At 47.2% G+C, this 14,546-nt stretch overlaps 1 protein-coding gene across 11 annotated transcripts in view; it reads left to right on the top strand.

Annotated features, from left to right (window-relative positions):
• Positions 1–12,991, top strand: part of CUX2 (cut like homeobox 2) — a 264,555-nt gene extending 251,564 nt beyond the window's left edge. For all 11 annotated transcript variants that reach the window (XM_049698419.1, XM_049698416.1, XM_049698417.1 and 8 more), the window contains 4 exons: positions 1,923–2,195; positions 3,425–3,613; positions 4,861–5,134; positions 8,490–12,991. In XM_049698419.1, coding sequence (XP_049554376.1) covers positions 1,923–2,195; positions 3,425–3,613; positions 4,861–5,134; positions 8,490–9,282 — 1,529 coding nt within the window. In that variant the 3' untranslated portion in view covers positions 9,283–12,991. The remainder of the gene's footprint in view (positions 1–1,922; positions 2,196–3,424; positions 3,614–4,860; positions 5,135–8,489) is intronic.
• Positions 12,992–14,546: the final 1,555 nt, after the last annotated feature.

The raw sequence follows: 14,546 nt of genomic DNA, 5'->3' as shown, positions 1-14,546 counted from the left end.
AAGCATGAGAGTGGTCTGATCAGAGTGATCTACTTGTTGGCCACAGGGAAGGAAGAACCCATCTAGAGCAGAGAGAGGCTCAGGATGTCCTTTCTAGAATCAAAGCCACTGCAGGATGGTTATGGGGCTCCCTTTACTTCCTACTTATCATACATTTTTATGTTTATCTTAACAAATTTCCATCAGGCACCAGTTAAACACTTTGAGGAAGAGGTACCTTTTCTTCCTACTTCGCTGGAAGGCACCTTGTGGACCGGCACAGGGATTCCTAGACACCCTGTACCACACGCCCCTCCCTATTAGGGGCACCTCCCTAGGCACGTCCCCTGCCCTCCCTGGATTGTCCAGAGGCTCAGCTCACACTGGAAAGTCCAGTGGGTGACTCTGATTCCTCAAGAGGTGATCCGCATTATCTCGAGTCCTCTCCAGGCCCTGAGTAGGATAGTTGCAAGTGTAGCGCTATTTGTCTTACGGCCCCATTTAACAGATTCAGGAACTGAGGTTCGACAAAGTCATCCCACCCAAGATAACTTCTAAGTGGTTTTTAAATATACGTTCACACAAAATGTCTTTCGACAAATGAAAAATGTGGTTTTAAAACTCACTTTCTTTTAACATGCCAAGGTACTGTGGACATCTTTTCTTGTTCTTTTTTCGGTTTTATTGAGATATATTTGACATAGAACACTGTGTAAGTTCAAGGTAGACAATGTAACAATTTGAGAGATGTATATATTGCAAAATGTTTACCGTGGTAAGGTTAGTTAACACATCCTTCCCCTCACATAATTACCATTTTGTTGTTATAGTGAGAACATTAAAGCTGTACTCTCACAGCAACTGTCATATAGTACAGGATTGTTAACTACGGCCACCATGCTGTATATCAGATCCCAGAACTTACTCATCTTATGTGGACATCTTTTCATTACATTATTTTTAATTGCTGCAGGGACTCATTGTATTTTATTTAGCTGATGCCCAGTAGTTGGGCTTGTAGGTCATTGCCAACTCTTTTTTTTCCTTAACTTTCAATTTTGATGTAATTTCTAATTTACCAAAGAGTTGAAGCCATAGAACAACCAACTTCCTAGACCCTACACACAGATTCACCAGTTGCTAATTTTGCCATATTTGTACTCTTTCTCTCTCGACCATTTGAGAAATTAATTGAAGACATCATGTCCCTTTACCCCTAAATGTTTCCAACAAGTATTTCCCAAGCATGAGAAATTTTACAATAATAACAGTACTGTTACATAACCCACCATCTATATTCAACTTTCCTCTGTTGTCCCAGTAATCACCTTTATATAATTTTATTTTTCCCTGTCCAGGATCAGATTCAGAATAACTTGTAGTTAGTCGTCATGTCTCTTCAGTCTCTTTCAGTTTGGACCATTCTTCTGCCTCTCTTTGTTTTTCAGTTTTGACATCTTTCAAGACTAGAAGCCAGTTATGTTGTAGACTGGCTCAGTTCACCTTTGTCTGGTGCTTCCTCGTGGTTAGATTCAGACTGTGCACTTTGGGCAGGAATCACAGAAGTGATGCTGTGTCCTTCTCAGTACATTGTATCAGGAGGCACCAGTTGTTTATTTGTCCTATGATTGGTGATGCTAACTTTGATCACTTGGTTAAGGTGGTGTCTGACAGGTAGCTGTACTGTAAAGTTACTATTTTTCCCTTTGTAATTAATAAGTATCTTGTGGGGAGATACTTTGGGACTATGTGGATATCCTATTCCTCATCTAACTTTCATCCGCTAGTTTTCACATCCAGGACGGTCCTTGCCTGAGATATTACTATGGTGGTTGCAAAAGGGGTGCTGCCAACTCTTGGCTCTAGCAAACAAGCCTGCCCAAACCATGTGTGTCAATGCCAGATTGCAGTAACCGCCTTCTCTGTCTCTCTGTGGCCCACAGCCAGTCCCACTGAACCAAGGTCCTCACCATCCCCACCCCCTAGTCCCACGGAGCCACCGGAGAAGACATCCCAGGAGCCCCTGAGTCTGACACTGGAGAGCAGCAAGGAGAACCAGCAGCCGGAGGGACGCTCCAGCTCCTCGCTGGGTGGAAAGATGTACTCAGGCAGCCAGACCGCAGCGGGCATCCAGGAGATTGTGGCCATGTCCCCCGAGCTGGACACGTACTCCATCACCAAGAGGGTCAAAGAGGTCCTCACAGACAACAACCTAGGTACAGGGTGGCGGGAATCAGGGATGCTTCGCTCCTACTTGCCTTAAGGAAAGTGCTGGCAGTGAGATCCCAGGCACTGGGGTCCTGCCTGCAGGTGCCAGTCAGCCCTGGGGCATCCAGGGCCCTCTGGGAGGCATCTGACAATGACCTGGGTCTCTAGAGTGGGACACAAGGGAGGTCAGTACGGGCCTGAAAAGAACCTAAAATCCTGAGCCCACAGCTTTCAAAACTGCCTTCCAGGAGGACTTAGAGAATCCCAGTAACAATGAGACTCTAACACAATCCTGATCCAGTGCTGGGGGCACAGACGAGAAATCTGGATTCTTTAATTTTTTGAATCACAAACTCCTCCAAGTCTCAAATGGGTGTCAAGCCCCCCTCCCAGAGGGATACACACAAGCCCCAACTTTTCACTACAATTTCTATAATAAAAATAAGGCATCTTTATTTAAAAATACCAAATAGTACAGAGAATAAGAATTAAAATTTAAATAAAAAAGTAAAATCTCCCCTGCCTCCCCGTTCTCTGACACTTTCTGAACACATACAAGAATATATGTTCACCTAGTTTCTTCTTTTCTTTTTTCTAGATAGATGAAATTACACACAGGCTGTCCTTATACTTGCTTTTTAAAATTTAACACTGTTTGTGGACACCCTTCCAGTTTAGAATGAATAGACCACCTGCATTCTTTGTCACTGTTGTAAAATTTTTCAGGCCATGGATGCCCCACATTTTTTACCCAACTGATGAGCATTTTGCTTGTTCCCAATTTCCTGCTGCCTCTGAAACTGTGTCTGTATGTGTCTTTGTGCCCTTGGGCAAATACAACTGGAGGATAAATCCCAGGCAGTGGAATTGCTGGATCAGAGGATATACACACTGACATTTTGATAAAACCTGTCAACTTGCTCTCTGACAAGGTGATACTAATTTGTACACATGAAGTTTGCAGACAATTTCAGGGATCCCCTAGGAGTGAAGAACATCTAAATCATGAAAGCATTTTTGTTTGGTAGCTGTCTGCCCGCCCCCATCTCATATTTTGCAGAAAGGTCTCTTCCAGATACACACTGGGCGTGGGTTCCCCCATGTGTCTAGTCCTCCCTTCTGAGTCAGTGGAGACATTCCCTAGGTTCTCCCATGTCTCTGGCCTATTTCTTGTGTCTCCTGGGAGCACCTCTGCCCAGCCTGGGGGTTACAGGTTGCCCTCCTCCCCTGTCTCCAGGGCAGCGGCTATTTGGGGAGAGCATCCTGGGGCTGACACAGGGCTCCGTGTCTGACCTGCTGTCCCGACCAAAACCCTGGCACAAGCTGAGCCTGAAGGGGCGGGAGCCCTTTGTGCGCATGCAGCTGTGGCTCAATGACCCCCACAATGTGGAGAAGCTGAGAGACATGAAGAAGCTGGAGAAAAAAGGTAAGCACTGGGTAAACTCAGGGTCCCAGACAAACTCAGGGTCCCAGTGAGTCCAGTCTCAGTCTGGTGTGGGGCTGCAAGAAATAGCAATTCCACAGAATATAACTACAAGCCATTAAAACATTTACTACTTTTCCCCTGAAAATTCCAATAGCCCATCTCTCAGCATCCTTCCCCACACCGACAGCTACTCCAAAATCTTTTGTATATTCCGCAAAACCCCCTTTCTCTCTGATCCCTCCATCCTCTGCATCATCTCCCTATTGTATTACCTCCTTTGCCCATTACCCAGCTTCTACACAACAAAGCACAGAATTGACCCAGCAAACAAGAATCCTCCCTTGTGGAAGTGGACAAGAAATTGCAGATTCTTACATGGTCTAATATTATTTTATATCCCTGAAAAAATGAGCTGGCATTGAGTACCTGTTTGTGCCCTCCCAGTCTCATGCTGTGAATAAGGGATTCCTGGATCTTAAAAAGCTCAGGGTCCAGTTGGGAAATAAGATACAAGGAGTTGGAAAGTCATCATCCAGGGCGCCAAGGCAGTTCATGATGAGGGCCCAGGGTCAAGCCAAGCTGTAAGCGGCACATGGGGCAGGGCCGAGTCCGGCTGTTGGCATCAGACAGCTGTACAGTTGAGAACTTGTCCTGCCACTTCCTGGCTGTGTGACCTTGGGCAAGTTACTTCCCTTCTCTGTGCCTCATTCTACTTCATCTGAAAGTACGAGTCACAGCATCTACCTCAGGGCATTGCTGTGCGGATTAAATGAGACGCTAATGCCTTACTTCCTCCGTTCTGAGGTGTGCCTTTTTTCCCCTACATTTTGACAATTTGAGGCTGAGATGCATCATGCAATTACTATGTTCGTTTAAAATTAATGTCCTGCCCCTGCCCCCAACAAAAGTAGTGAAATTCAGGGACACTTCTGACAATCAAGAGAATGCTCCAGAGCACCCTTTTTCGAGCACTTCCTTCCTGTCTGTGAGGCGAACCTTCTACATATGTTAACAATTAGAGTGCTAATGACCAGGTGTGGGTAGGCGAGCGCGTCTCGCGCGGAGGAAGTGAAAGGAGAGTAAGAAAGGAGAAAAGGCTGAGACTGCGTGGGGGTCCCAACGTTTGGGGCATGGAGGGCTTTGAGGACCGCTAGCTGATGCTTGGTTCAGCTTGGGTAGCAATGGGCCTCTGGTCGGCCGCTCTCAGCCCTCCCCCACTCCCTCCCCCACCCGCCCGCCCGCCCCAGCCTACCTGAAGCGCAGGTACGGCCTCATCAGCACCGGCTCAGACAGTGAGTCTCCAGCCACCCGCTCCGAGTGCCCCAGCCCCTGCCTGCAGCCCCAGGACCTGAGCCTCCTGCAAATCAAGAAGCCGCGAGTAGTGCTGGCCCCTGAGGAGAAGGAGGCGCTGAGAAAGGCCTACCAGCTGGAGCCTTACCCCTCCCAGCAGACCATAGAGCTCCTCTCCTTCCAGCTCAACCTCAAGACCAACACCGTCATCAACTGGTTCCACAACTACAGGTAGGGATACTGAGTGGGTGGCCACTGGGAGGGTGGGAAGGGGTCTCAGCCGGCCCCCCTTCCCTGTCCCGGGGCCTGGAGGGAGCCCAGCGTGGCCTCTGGGAGATAAGAGGACCATATTGCTTTATAACATAGGCAGACCTGGATCTATTGATAAATCCCAGCTCAACCATTTCCAGCTGTGAGGCCTGGGCAAGGGACTTCACCTCCCTGAGCGTCAAGTCTTCTAACTTATAAAATGGGAACCATAATGGGATCTACTTCATATAGTTGTCCTGAGGATTTGATGGGCCAACGTATTTACATAAAATACCTGGCACACAGTTTGTGGTAGGTGTTGACATCATTATTGTCACTGTCTTTATTATGACTTCACCCAGCTTGCTCCGCGTCTATGAAGGGACAGGGAATGGTGTTTGGGGCACAGCCCTGAGGAACCTTAACTACCCACCGAACCTTGTGTCAGAGCCCCGATTTGGGGCTCTTGGCCTCTCCCACTCCTAAGGCCAAAGGAAACCCCTGTGGCAGCCCCTCGGGCACCATCCACCTCAGGGAATGGGTGATTCCTATTTCTATGGTGCCTTCTCCCACTCACCAGTCCCTAGTCTTAGGAGTAGCTGCCCTGCGGTGGGCTGGGCTGCCTGAGGGCATTGACTGGCTGAGTCCAGCAGTTTCCAAGGAGACCGCAGAAGGGCTTCCTGAGAGCCCTGCAGAGAAGGGTTGATGGGATTTTGAGGACCATCTCTGAGGCACTCCCCACCAAGCCTGTTGAGCAAGAAATGTCTCTGGTGCCTCTGTGGTGCCAGAGAGGAGAGTCTCTTGACCCCCAAGAGAGAAGAGGAAGGAGGAGCCTGGAAGGGTGGAATGCCTGAAGTCTCTCTCCACAGCCCAGGCATGGGCATCACACAGACCTGAGTTCAAGTTCCACCTTGGCTGTGTGTTATTGAGCAAGTCACTGTACCTTTCTGAGTCTCATCCCTATTTTACAGATAAGGAACCTAATACTTAACCCCACAGTGTTGAATTGAGGATCAAATGAAACACTTCAAGCGTACATACTTTGTAAAATATTGCATATTATCCTGCTCAGACCCAGAGCCTGCCAAACAGCAAATGACATAGGTCCTTAAAGCCTCATGCCCTCCTTCCCTCCCAGGGGACACTCTCTCCCCTCTTGTTTCCCACAGGAACTGAGCCCTCCATTATTATTCAATGTATTCATTCAATAAATATTTGCCATGTATGCACAGTGAGCTAGGGTCAGGAGATACAGGGGTTCAAAGCTATCATCCCTGCCCTAGGGAGCTTAAAATCACAAACCAGATAATTTTGCAACAACCTAATAAATTCTGTAAAACAGGAATGAATACGGGGCTGAGGGAAAAGGGAATTCTACCTAGGGAAATCTTTATAGAGAGGTGGCCTTTGAGCTGGGCTTTGAATGAGCAGAGAGAATTCCACTCCTAAAAGAAACCACTCTCAAAGAGTTCTAATTGTAGAAGAATACATTACTTCATTTAGTAAATGTTTATTGAGCACCAACTCTGTACCAAGCACCAAAGAGAACAAGACAAAGTCCTTGCCCTTAGCACCTCTTACAGACCAGCAGGGAAGGTCACTATCAAATGAGTACTTATATTAATGTATCATTACAACCTTCAGTGAGCTCTAGGAAAGGTGAACAATAGGATGTTTTCAGAAAAAATTACCAGGGAGGACCTGCTACAGATTTGGGAGTCAGGAATTGAAGAAAAAGACTAATTTTTACTATGGTGTAAATGACTATTAGCCTCATATTTATACTTGATCTACAGTTTGGAAGCTCTAATGACAGAGGCTCAGGCATTGAGCCATCCCAAAACACCCTCAGATCCCACCTTACCGGAAACGATTAGTGCTCCCCCTGGTCCCAGCAGCTTTTCCCTCTAGAGGGGACTGAAGGAGATGACAGAATCTCCTGGAAGGTGGGCAAGGCTACCTTTGTGGAGGGATTAGGAACTGAGAGAGAGAAGTGAACCAGATCACCCTTCACAGTCCCTCCAGGCTCAGGATCCTGGGATGGGGCCCCATCCCCCACCTGGGCAGGGAGCCAGGGAGGCAGGAGAGTGTAGCCGGACTGCTGGGTTCAGGGCCCAACTGCACTACTTGCTGGCTGTGTGACCGTAGCAGTCCCAGTGCCTCTTTGAGCCTTGTAATCTTTGTCAGTGGGAGTGAGACTAGTATCCTGCTCATAAGGTTATTATGAAAAATAAATGAAATAACCTGCAAAAGTGCTTGGCCCCGTACCTGGTACATGATAAGCACCCATCATTATGATGTTTATAATTAAAATTTATAAATGTGAGTATTATTTATCAGTAACATGTACTTTATTATTAATATTATAAATAATGGTATTAATATATGATGTCATTAATAAAAAAGGGCAGAGGGCTACAGCATTGAAGATAGATGCTGAGGAAGCCCTGTCGCTCTATGACCTTGGACGAGTGATTTGACCTCTCTGGACCTCATGCTATTAGGAAAATAGTTAATGGAGTTAGACTCATTCCTATCATTTCCTGCTCTAAAACATAATATATAAGTTTCCCTCTGACAACAGGGAGGCCATTGAAGTGAAGAGAGGAAGGGTTCTGGACTGGAGTTCAGGGTTCCCAGCTACTGGTCCCAGCTCTGCCTCTGTGTGCCTTGGTGACCTAGACAAGTTATTCTGTGTGCCTCAGTTTCCCCTTCTGGGCTGATGTCTAAGAGTCCCTCCAGGAAAGAAGCAGGGGGTTATTGGCACAAACTAGATCTGGGTTTGACTTTGAAAAATGCTCTAAAACAGTGCTGTCCAATAGAAATACAGTGAAAGCCACATATATAATATAAACTTTTCTAGTAACCACATTAAAAATAAAAAGAAACAGATGAAATTAATGTAATAGTATATTTTATTTAGCTCAGTATATACAGATATAACCATTTCAACATGTGATCAGTATAAAAACTTTAATAATGAGAGAGCCACATGTGACCAGTGGCCACTGCACTGGACAGCACAGGTCTAGATTGTGAGCTTCGGGATCCAACAATCCTGAGTTCAAGTCCTGGTTCTGCCACTTACTGGCTGTGAAACCTGGGGCAAGTCATTCAACATCTCTGAGCCTTGTTTCCTCCTCTATGAAGTGGGGATAATAATAGCACCCACCTTGCAGAGTTGTTGAGAGGACTTACTAAGATGCTGCATGTGAAGAAGCTTATGCCTAGTGAGCCCCCAGGGAAGTGGGTGGGGTCAGAAGGCCACTCATGTGATTTGACTCCAGGGTTAGCCGGTCCCCGTCCAGCCCCTTGCTCACCGCCGTCTCTGCCCCAGGTCCCGGATGCGCCGGGAGATGTTGGTGGAGGGGACCCAAGAGGAACCAGATCTCGACCCCAGTGGGGGTCCTGGCATCCTACCGCCAGGCCACTCCCACCCAGACCCCACTCCGCAGAGCCCCAACTCTGAGGCTGAGGACCAAAAGCCTACTGTGAAGGAACTAAAGCTTCAGGAGGGTCCCGAGGAGAGCATCACACCCCTGACCACCCAGGACAAGACGCAAGTGAGGATTAAACAGGAACAGACTGAGGATGCTGAGGAAGAGGCCGGCAGCCAGGACTCAAAGGAGCTGGACAAAGGCCAAGTTTCCCCCAAAGAGGTGCATCCTGACCCTCTGGGTAACGACGGACTCCCAAAAGCAGCCCCTGGGCTCCTTCTTCCAGGCGGGGCCACCCCAGCCTGCCCCTCGCTACAGCCCCTCCAGGAGAGCGAGGGCGGGGAGTGGCTACACCCGGACCCTCTAAGTTTTAAGTCGGCCTCGGAGTCCTCACGCTGCAGCCTAGAGGTGTCACTGAACTCACCCTCAGCTGCCTCCTCGCCGGGCCTCATGATGTCTGTGTCACCTGTTCCTTCCTCTTCAGCCCCCATCTCCCCATCCCCACCCGGCACCCTCCCTGCCAAAGTGCCGAGTGCCAGCCCCACTGCCGACGCAACCGGGGCCTTGCACCCCAGCACCAAGGTGAACCCCAACTTGCAGCGGCGGCATGAGAAGATGGCCAACCTGAACAGCATCATCTACCGGCTGGAGAGGGCTGCCAATCGCGAGGAGGCCCTGGAGTGGGAGTTCTAAAGGTGGGGGCAAGGGGCTCGCCGCGGGGGCCACCTTCCCTCTCACTCAGGGCGGGGTCAGGAAGGGAGGAGCTCAGCCATCAAAACGTGGACCGCAGTGTCGCGCCGCTTGACAGTTTTGGTTGTGATCCCGGTTCCGTGAAGTCGTGAGTGAGCAGGTGAGGCAGGTGCCTCTGCTTCCCCTTTTCAGCAGCCCCTGCCCCGGGGATCACCCCCTTCTCCACTCTGGCCCCTCTACAGGAGGCAGAAGCAAAGTGGCGCCACATTCTTCCCCTGGAAACTCCAAACTCTTTTAGAAAAGTAAATATTTATAGACCTCTTTTAGATATTTTAATAAAGGATCCTTTGGAATTTATTCCCAGCTGATGCTGTTTTGATATTACAGAGAGTTATGAAATCAGGATACCGTCACAACTGTTGCGAAGTATACACTGAAGTTGTGTCATTTTTGCCACTAGATGAGATTAAAAGGAGACAGTTGTTCAAAGCCATCACAAAACACTATAAGACTGACCAAAATTCAGATAACCTTTGAACCACGGTTTTTTCCCATGTCTGTCTGTGAGACACAGTCCATTGCTACTGCCCTTCCAGAAACCATGTTGAAAAGAGAAAGTCCAGAAGACTCTAAATGAAAACCTTGATGCCGTTGAGGATGTGTTTCATTCTGGTGGTCTGTTATGCAACCTTGATAACACAGAATGTCCCATGCCGTTGTAAATGTTGTAGAGATGTGGGCTGTGGCCGACCATCCTATCTGAGATGTAACATGGTACAAAACAAACTGCTTACACTCCCTCTTGTCAGAAACCTGTGGACCGCAGGGGGTAGACAATCCACCTCGTCCGTCTGTAGACAAGATGTGGTTCCGAATCCTTCGGAAAGCCAGGTACGGGGGTAGGTGATTAGAGGGTGGCGCTCGAACCAGAGTGACCCCACCCCCCAGCCTGAATCGTGGCCTCAGTGCAGGAAGTTTCCCCACTGGCTTTCCAGAGCAAGACTGTGGCCGCCATCTTCCTCTCTTTGTGTTTTAAGAAAATAACAGCGTTGGTCGTCCCACAAACACCCAGCTCAGCGCCCAGCACCAACAAGTAGATTCATCCAACTAGAGACCCCAGCTCCCCTTCTCATCATCATCTTTCTCAAGTTGACCCTGATGCTTTCCGGAAGTCTGCACCTCCAGGTTTATGCAGAATGAAGCTAAAAGGTTGAGTTCACCTCAGCATGACCACCATATCCCTGTCTCAAGTCCAACTTCCTGCCTTCTAACACATGACCTTTTTGAGAACAAAGACTCAACCCCTCAACTCAAAGAAGCCCACCCTCCAGTGTCTTCATCACCCTGGTTTTTAGGGGAAGAGTTCCCAATTTGGATGGAACAGCCACCATATTGGTTGTTGAATCTCTCCTGTTATTATTTCTTTTACTTTTTCAAACTCTGTGGGAAGGTTGAGTTGGGTGACTTCCCAGCTGAATCCAGAATGACGATGAAAAGGTGGTCATAATCGGTGCCAACCCAGTACCAGGGGGAAAGATGGCTGACAGGGGTTTCAAGGATGCAGCGAACATTTTGAAGCCCAGGCCAGCAAAATCCAGTGACCAGAAGGGGTCATTTGAGGGGTGTTCCAGAAATCTCAACTCTCATGCACCCAGCCCAGGCTGCAGTCTCCACACCAATCAATGAAGAACAATGCAAACCCTGCAGGAAAACCTCCTTTTCCATACACCCAGGCTATGCATTGAAGAGTTTTCCACTGTATACATTTTTATCCAGATGAAGGTATTTTTATATTTTGACAATAGGAAACAGTGACCAATTTTCAGAGTAATCAAATCTGGAACAAACGAAACATCTCATTTTAGCCACCCTGTCCCAATTAAGGCAACCGTGGGGGACACACCACTTTTTACTGTTGAAACCCACGCAGCATTGAAATCCAGGCTTACATGCAGACTGCAATCCTTAGAGGACTAAATCTGGCTTTTGTGTGACGGGATTTGAATAAGCACTTAGTATAGTCTTTTGAACACGGAAATCCTGTTGTACTTAAAGCTAGCAGACCTGTGAACAACTTTGTCAGGTTCACGTCCTATAACGGTAAACACAGAACAAAAACCCACAAGACTGTTTCTATGAGAGATTGATGAACTTTGTTTAAATTAAAAAAAAAAAAAGGAACACGTTCTGTAATAAATGCGTCGCTCAATACAGAATTGTATAATAACATCTGCGTGTCCTGCTTGCTTTGTTCTGGAGCTGTGGGTACAAATTGGGGGTCAGATCTGGCCCTTAGGTGTTTTACGGTACTTTTAAAAACTGGTTTTTAAATTCATTTGCCACCATGAAAATATGGGGGCTTGTCACATAAAAATCGTGATTTTCTTGTATTAATATATTCTTTTTTAATTTTTATTTAATATTAGAGTACAGCTGATTAACAACGTTGTGTTAGTTTCAGGTGTACAGCAAAGTGATTCAGTTATACATGTACATGTATCTATTCTTTTTCAAATTCTTTTCCCATGTAGGTTATTACAGAGCAGAGTTCCCTGTGCTATACAATAGGTCCTTGTTGGTTATCTAGTTTAAATTTGCAGTGTGTACATATCAATCCCAAACTCCCAATCTACCCCTCCCCCCCATCCTTCCCCCTCTGGTAACCGTAAGTTCGTTCTCTACGTCTATGAGTCTGTTTCTGTTTTGTAAATGAGTCCAACTGTATGATTTTTTTAGATTCCGCATATAAGCGATGTTATATGACATGTCTTTCTCTGTCTGACTTCACTTAGTATGATCATCTCCAGATCCATCCATGTTGCTGCAAATGGCATCGTTTCATTCTTTTTTATGGCTCAGTAATATTCCATTGTGTATATGTACCACATCTTCTTTATCCATTCATCTGTCAATGGACATTTAGGTTGCTTCCATGTCTTGGCTATTGTAAACAGCACTGCAGTGAAGACTGGGGTACATGTATCCTTTCAAACCGTGTTTTTCACCGGATATATGCCAGGAGTGGGCTAGATCATGTGGTAGCTCTATTTTTAGTTTCTTAAGGAACCTCCATACTGTTCTCCATGGTGGCTGTACAAATTTACATTCCCACCAGCAGTGTAGGAGGGTTCCCTTTTCTCCACACCCTCTCCAGCATTTATTGTTTGTAGACTTTTGGATGATGGCCATTCTGCTGGTGTGAGGTGATATCTCATTGTAGTTTTGATTTACATTTCTCTAATAATTAGCAACGTTGAGCATCTTTTCATGTGCCTCTTGGCCATCTGTATGTCTTCTTTGGAGAAATGTCTGTTTAGGTCTTCTGCCCATTTTTTGATCGGGTTGTTTGTTTTTTTGATATTGAGCTGCATGAGCTGTTTGTAAATTTTGGAGATTAATCCCTTGTCAGTAGCATCGTTTGCACGTATTTTCTCCCATTCTGTGGGTTGTCTTTTCGTTTTGTTTATGGTTTCCTTTTCTGTGCAAAAGCATTTGAGTTTAATTTGGTCCCATTTGTTTATTATTTTTTTTAATTTCCATTACTCTAGGAGACGAATCGAAAAAGATACTGCTGCGATTATGTCAAAGAGTGTTTTCTCTAAGAGTTTTATAGTATCCAGTCTTACATTTAGGTCTTTAATCCATTTTGAGTTTATTTTTGTGTATGGCGTTAAAGAATGTTCTAATTTCATTAAAAATCTTGATTACTGGCTTCACTGGAAAACAGTAAGATCTGGCCACACAGGGCCCACATTCCAACATGACAGCAGCTAGCTGGGGAGTGGCCCTCCCCGTTAGGACATGTGCCCATGATTTGCCTCTGTCTGCACCTGCACCACCTGCCCAGGTCCTGTGGGCATCTCGGTTGGTGATTGTGCTGTGGGCTCCAACAAAGGAAGATGGAAGGATTGGAATACACGTTCCACTCATTGCAGAAGGTGGAAGCTGGTTAGACTCTGGGGTCTAGATCTGAGGAGCTGAGACTGTGCCCTGCCCCAATTGGGGGCCACAGGCCGTGGCCCTAAGACCAGCCAGTTTACAAGCTGTGCCCACCTCAGTGGAGTGTGTGAGTGGCGGGTGCCTCTAGACTCCTGATGGAAAAGTGCCAAGAGGGGCTTTCTGGTGGCCAACACAGCAGTGCCCCTTTCCCAGCTGTATAACTAGGGCCTCGGTCTCCCCATCTGTAAAATGGGGGTATCACAGCAGCCAACTCAAAGGGTCATTATCAGGAATGATGATGCATGTAAAACACATAAGACAGTGTGTGGCACATAAGGGCTCAGTGTTCCGTACTGTTTTCATGAGTGGGGGTTGGGTTCCTTCAACCCATGATGGTGAGTCTCTCTGTGTATCAAGCTGCAGGAGGTTTGTTTTTTCTTGACCAATAATGTCAAGAGAGTTCCCTAAGTGGCATTAAACATTATTCACCCGTGAGCCAAGGGCACGTGGCATCCCAAGACAGACCTTTCCTCTTTGTCTGGAAACCTTCTGATCACCCCAGTTTTTCCACACATCCTTGCGGTGGGAATGAAATGATGAGTGAACTCCTCCTTGGTTAGGGTAACTAATTGCTCCAAAGTAAAGCCAAAGAGAGGCCTTTTGGACACTTGGTTTGCAGCTCCGGAGGTCAGAAGTCAGAAATCCTCAGGATGTGGCCGCGGGTTGTAGGTGGGGGCAGGAGTGGAGGAGGAAGCCTCATCTGACACACACAAGTCACCTAAGAACCTGTAGACGTAGGTGCCCCCTGGGCTCTGGGAACCAAAGCTCCCTCTGGACCATTATTAGCTTTGGTGTTGACATTGTGTCTGCAGTCGCTGTCCATCTGGAGTGGAAAATGCAGCAAAAACACAGAAATGTGGAATTCTGAACTAGGGACCATGGGAGAGCAAGCGTGGAGAGACCAGAGAGGAATGAGAAGGCAGGGGAGGCCTTACAGGCAGAGGCAGGTTTAGATCAAGGAACAGAAGGGAGGAGAGAGCTGAGCTGGGGGCAATATGGCGACTGTTCATCCAGGTAATAACTATAGATTGAGTACCTGCTGTGTGCTCAGTGCTTCAGTGGTGGAAACACCACGAGAGCGTGAATAGGGGGATCCTGGAAGGCTTCCTGGAGGAGGAGGCATCTCAGCTGACCCCTGAAAGACAATAGGATTTAGAGAAGCATAAGAGGAGAGCAGAAGGAATAGCTGGCAAGACATGGGACAGGGACAAGGACATGGGGAAACAAATCCAAAGGAGGCTAGAATTTGAGGTGCAGGGAAGAAGAGG

This window comes from Orcinus orca, chromosome 15, assembly GCF_937001465.1.
Source record: "Orcinus orca chromosome 15, mOrcOrc1.1, whole genome shotgun sequence".
In the NCBI taxonomy this organism is placed as follows: Eukaryota; Metazoa; Chordata; class Mammalia; order Artiodactyla; family Delphinidae; genus Orcinus; species Orcinus orca.
This window is presented reverse-complemented; position numbering and strand designations above follow the sequence as displayed.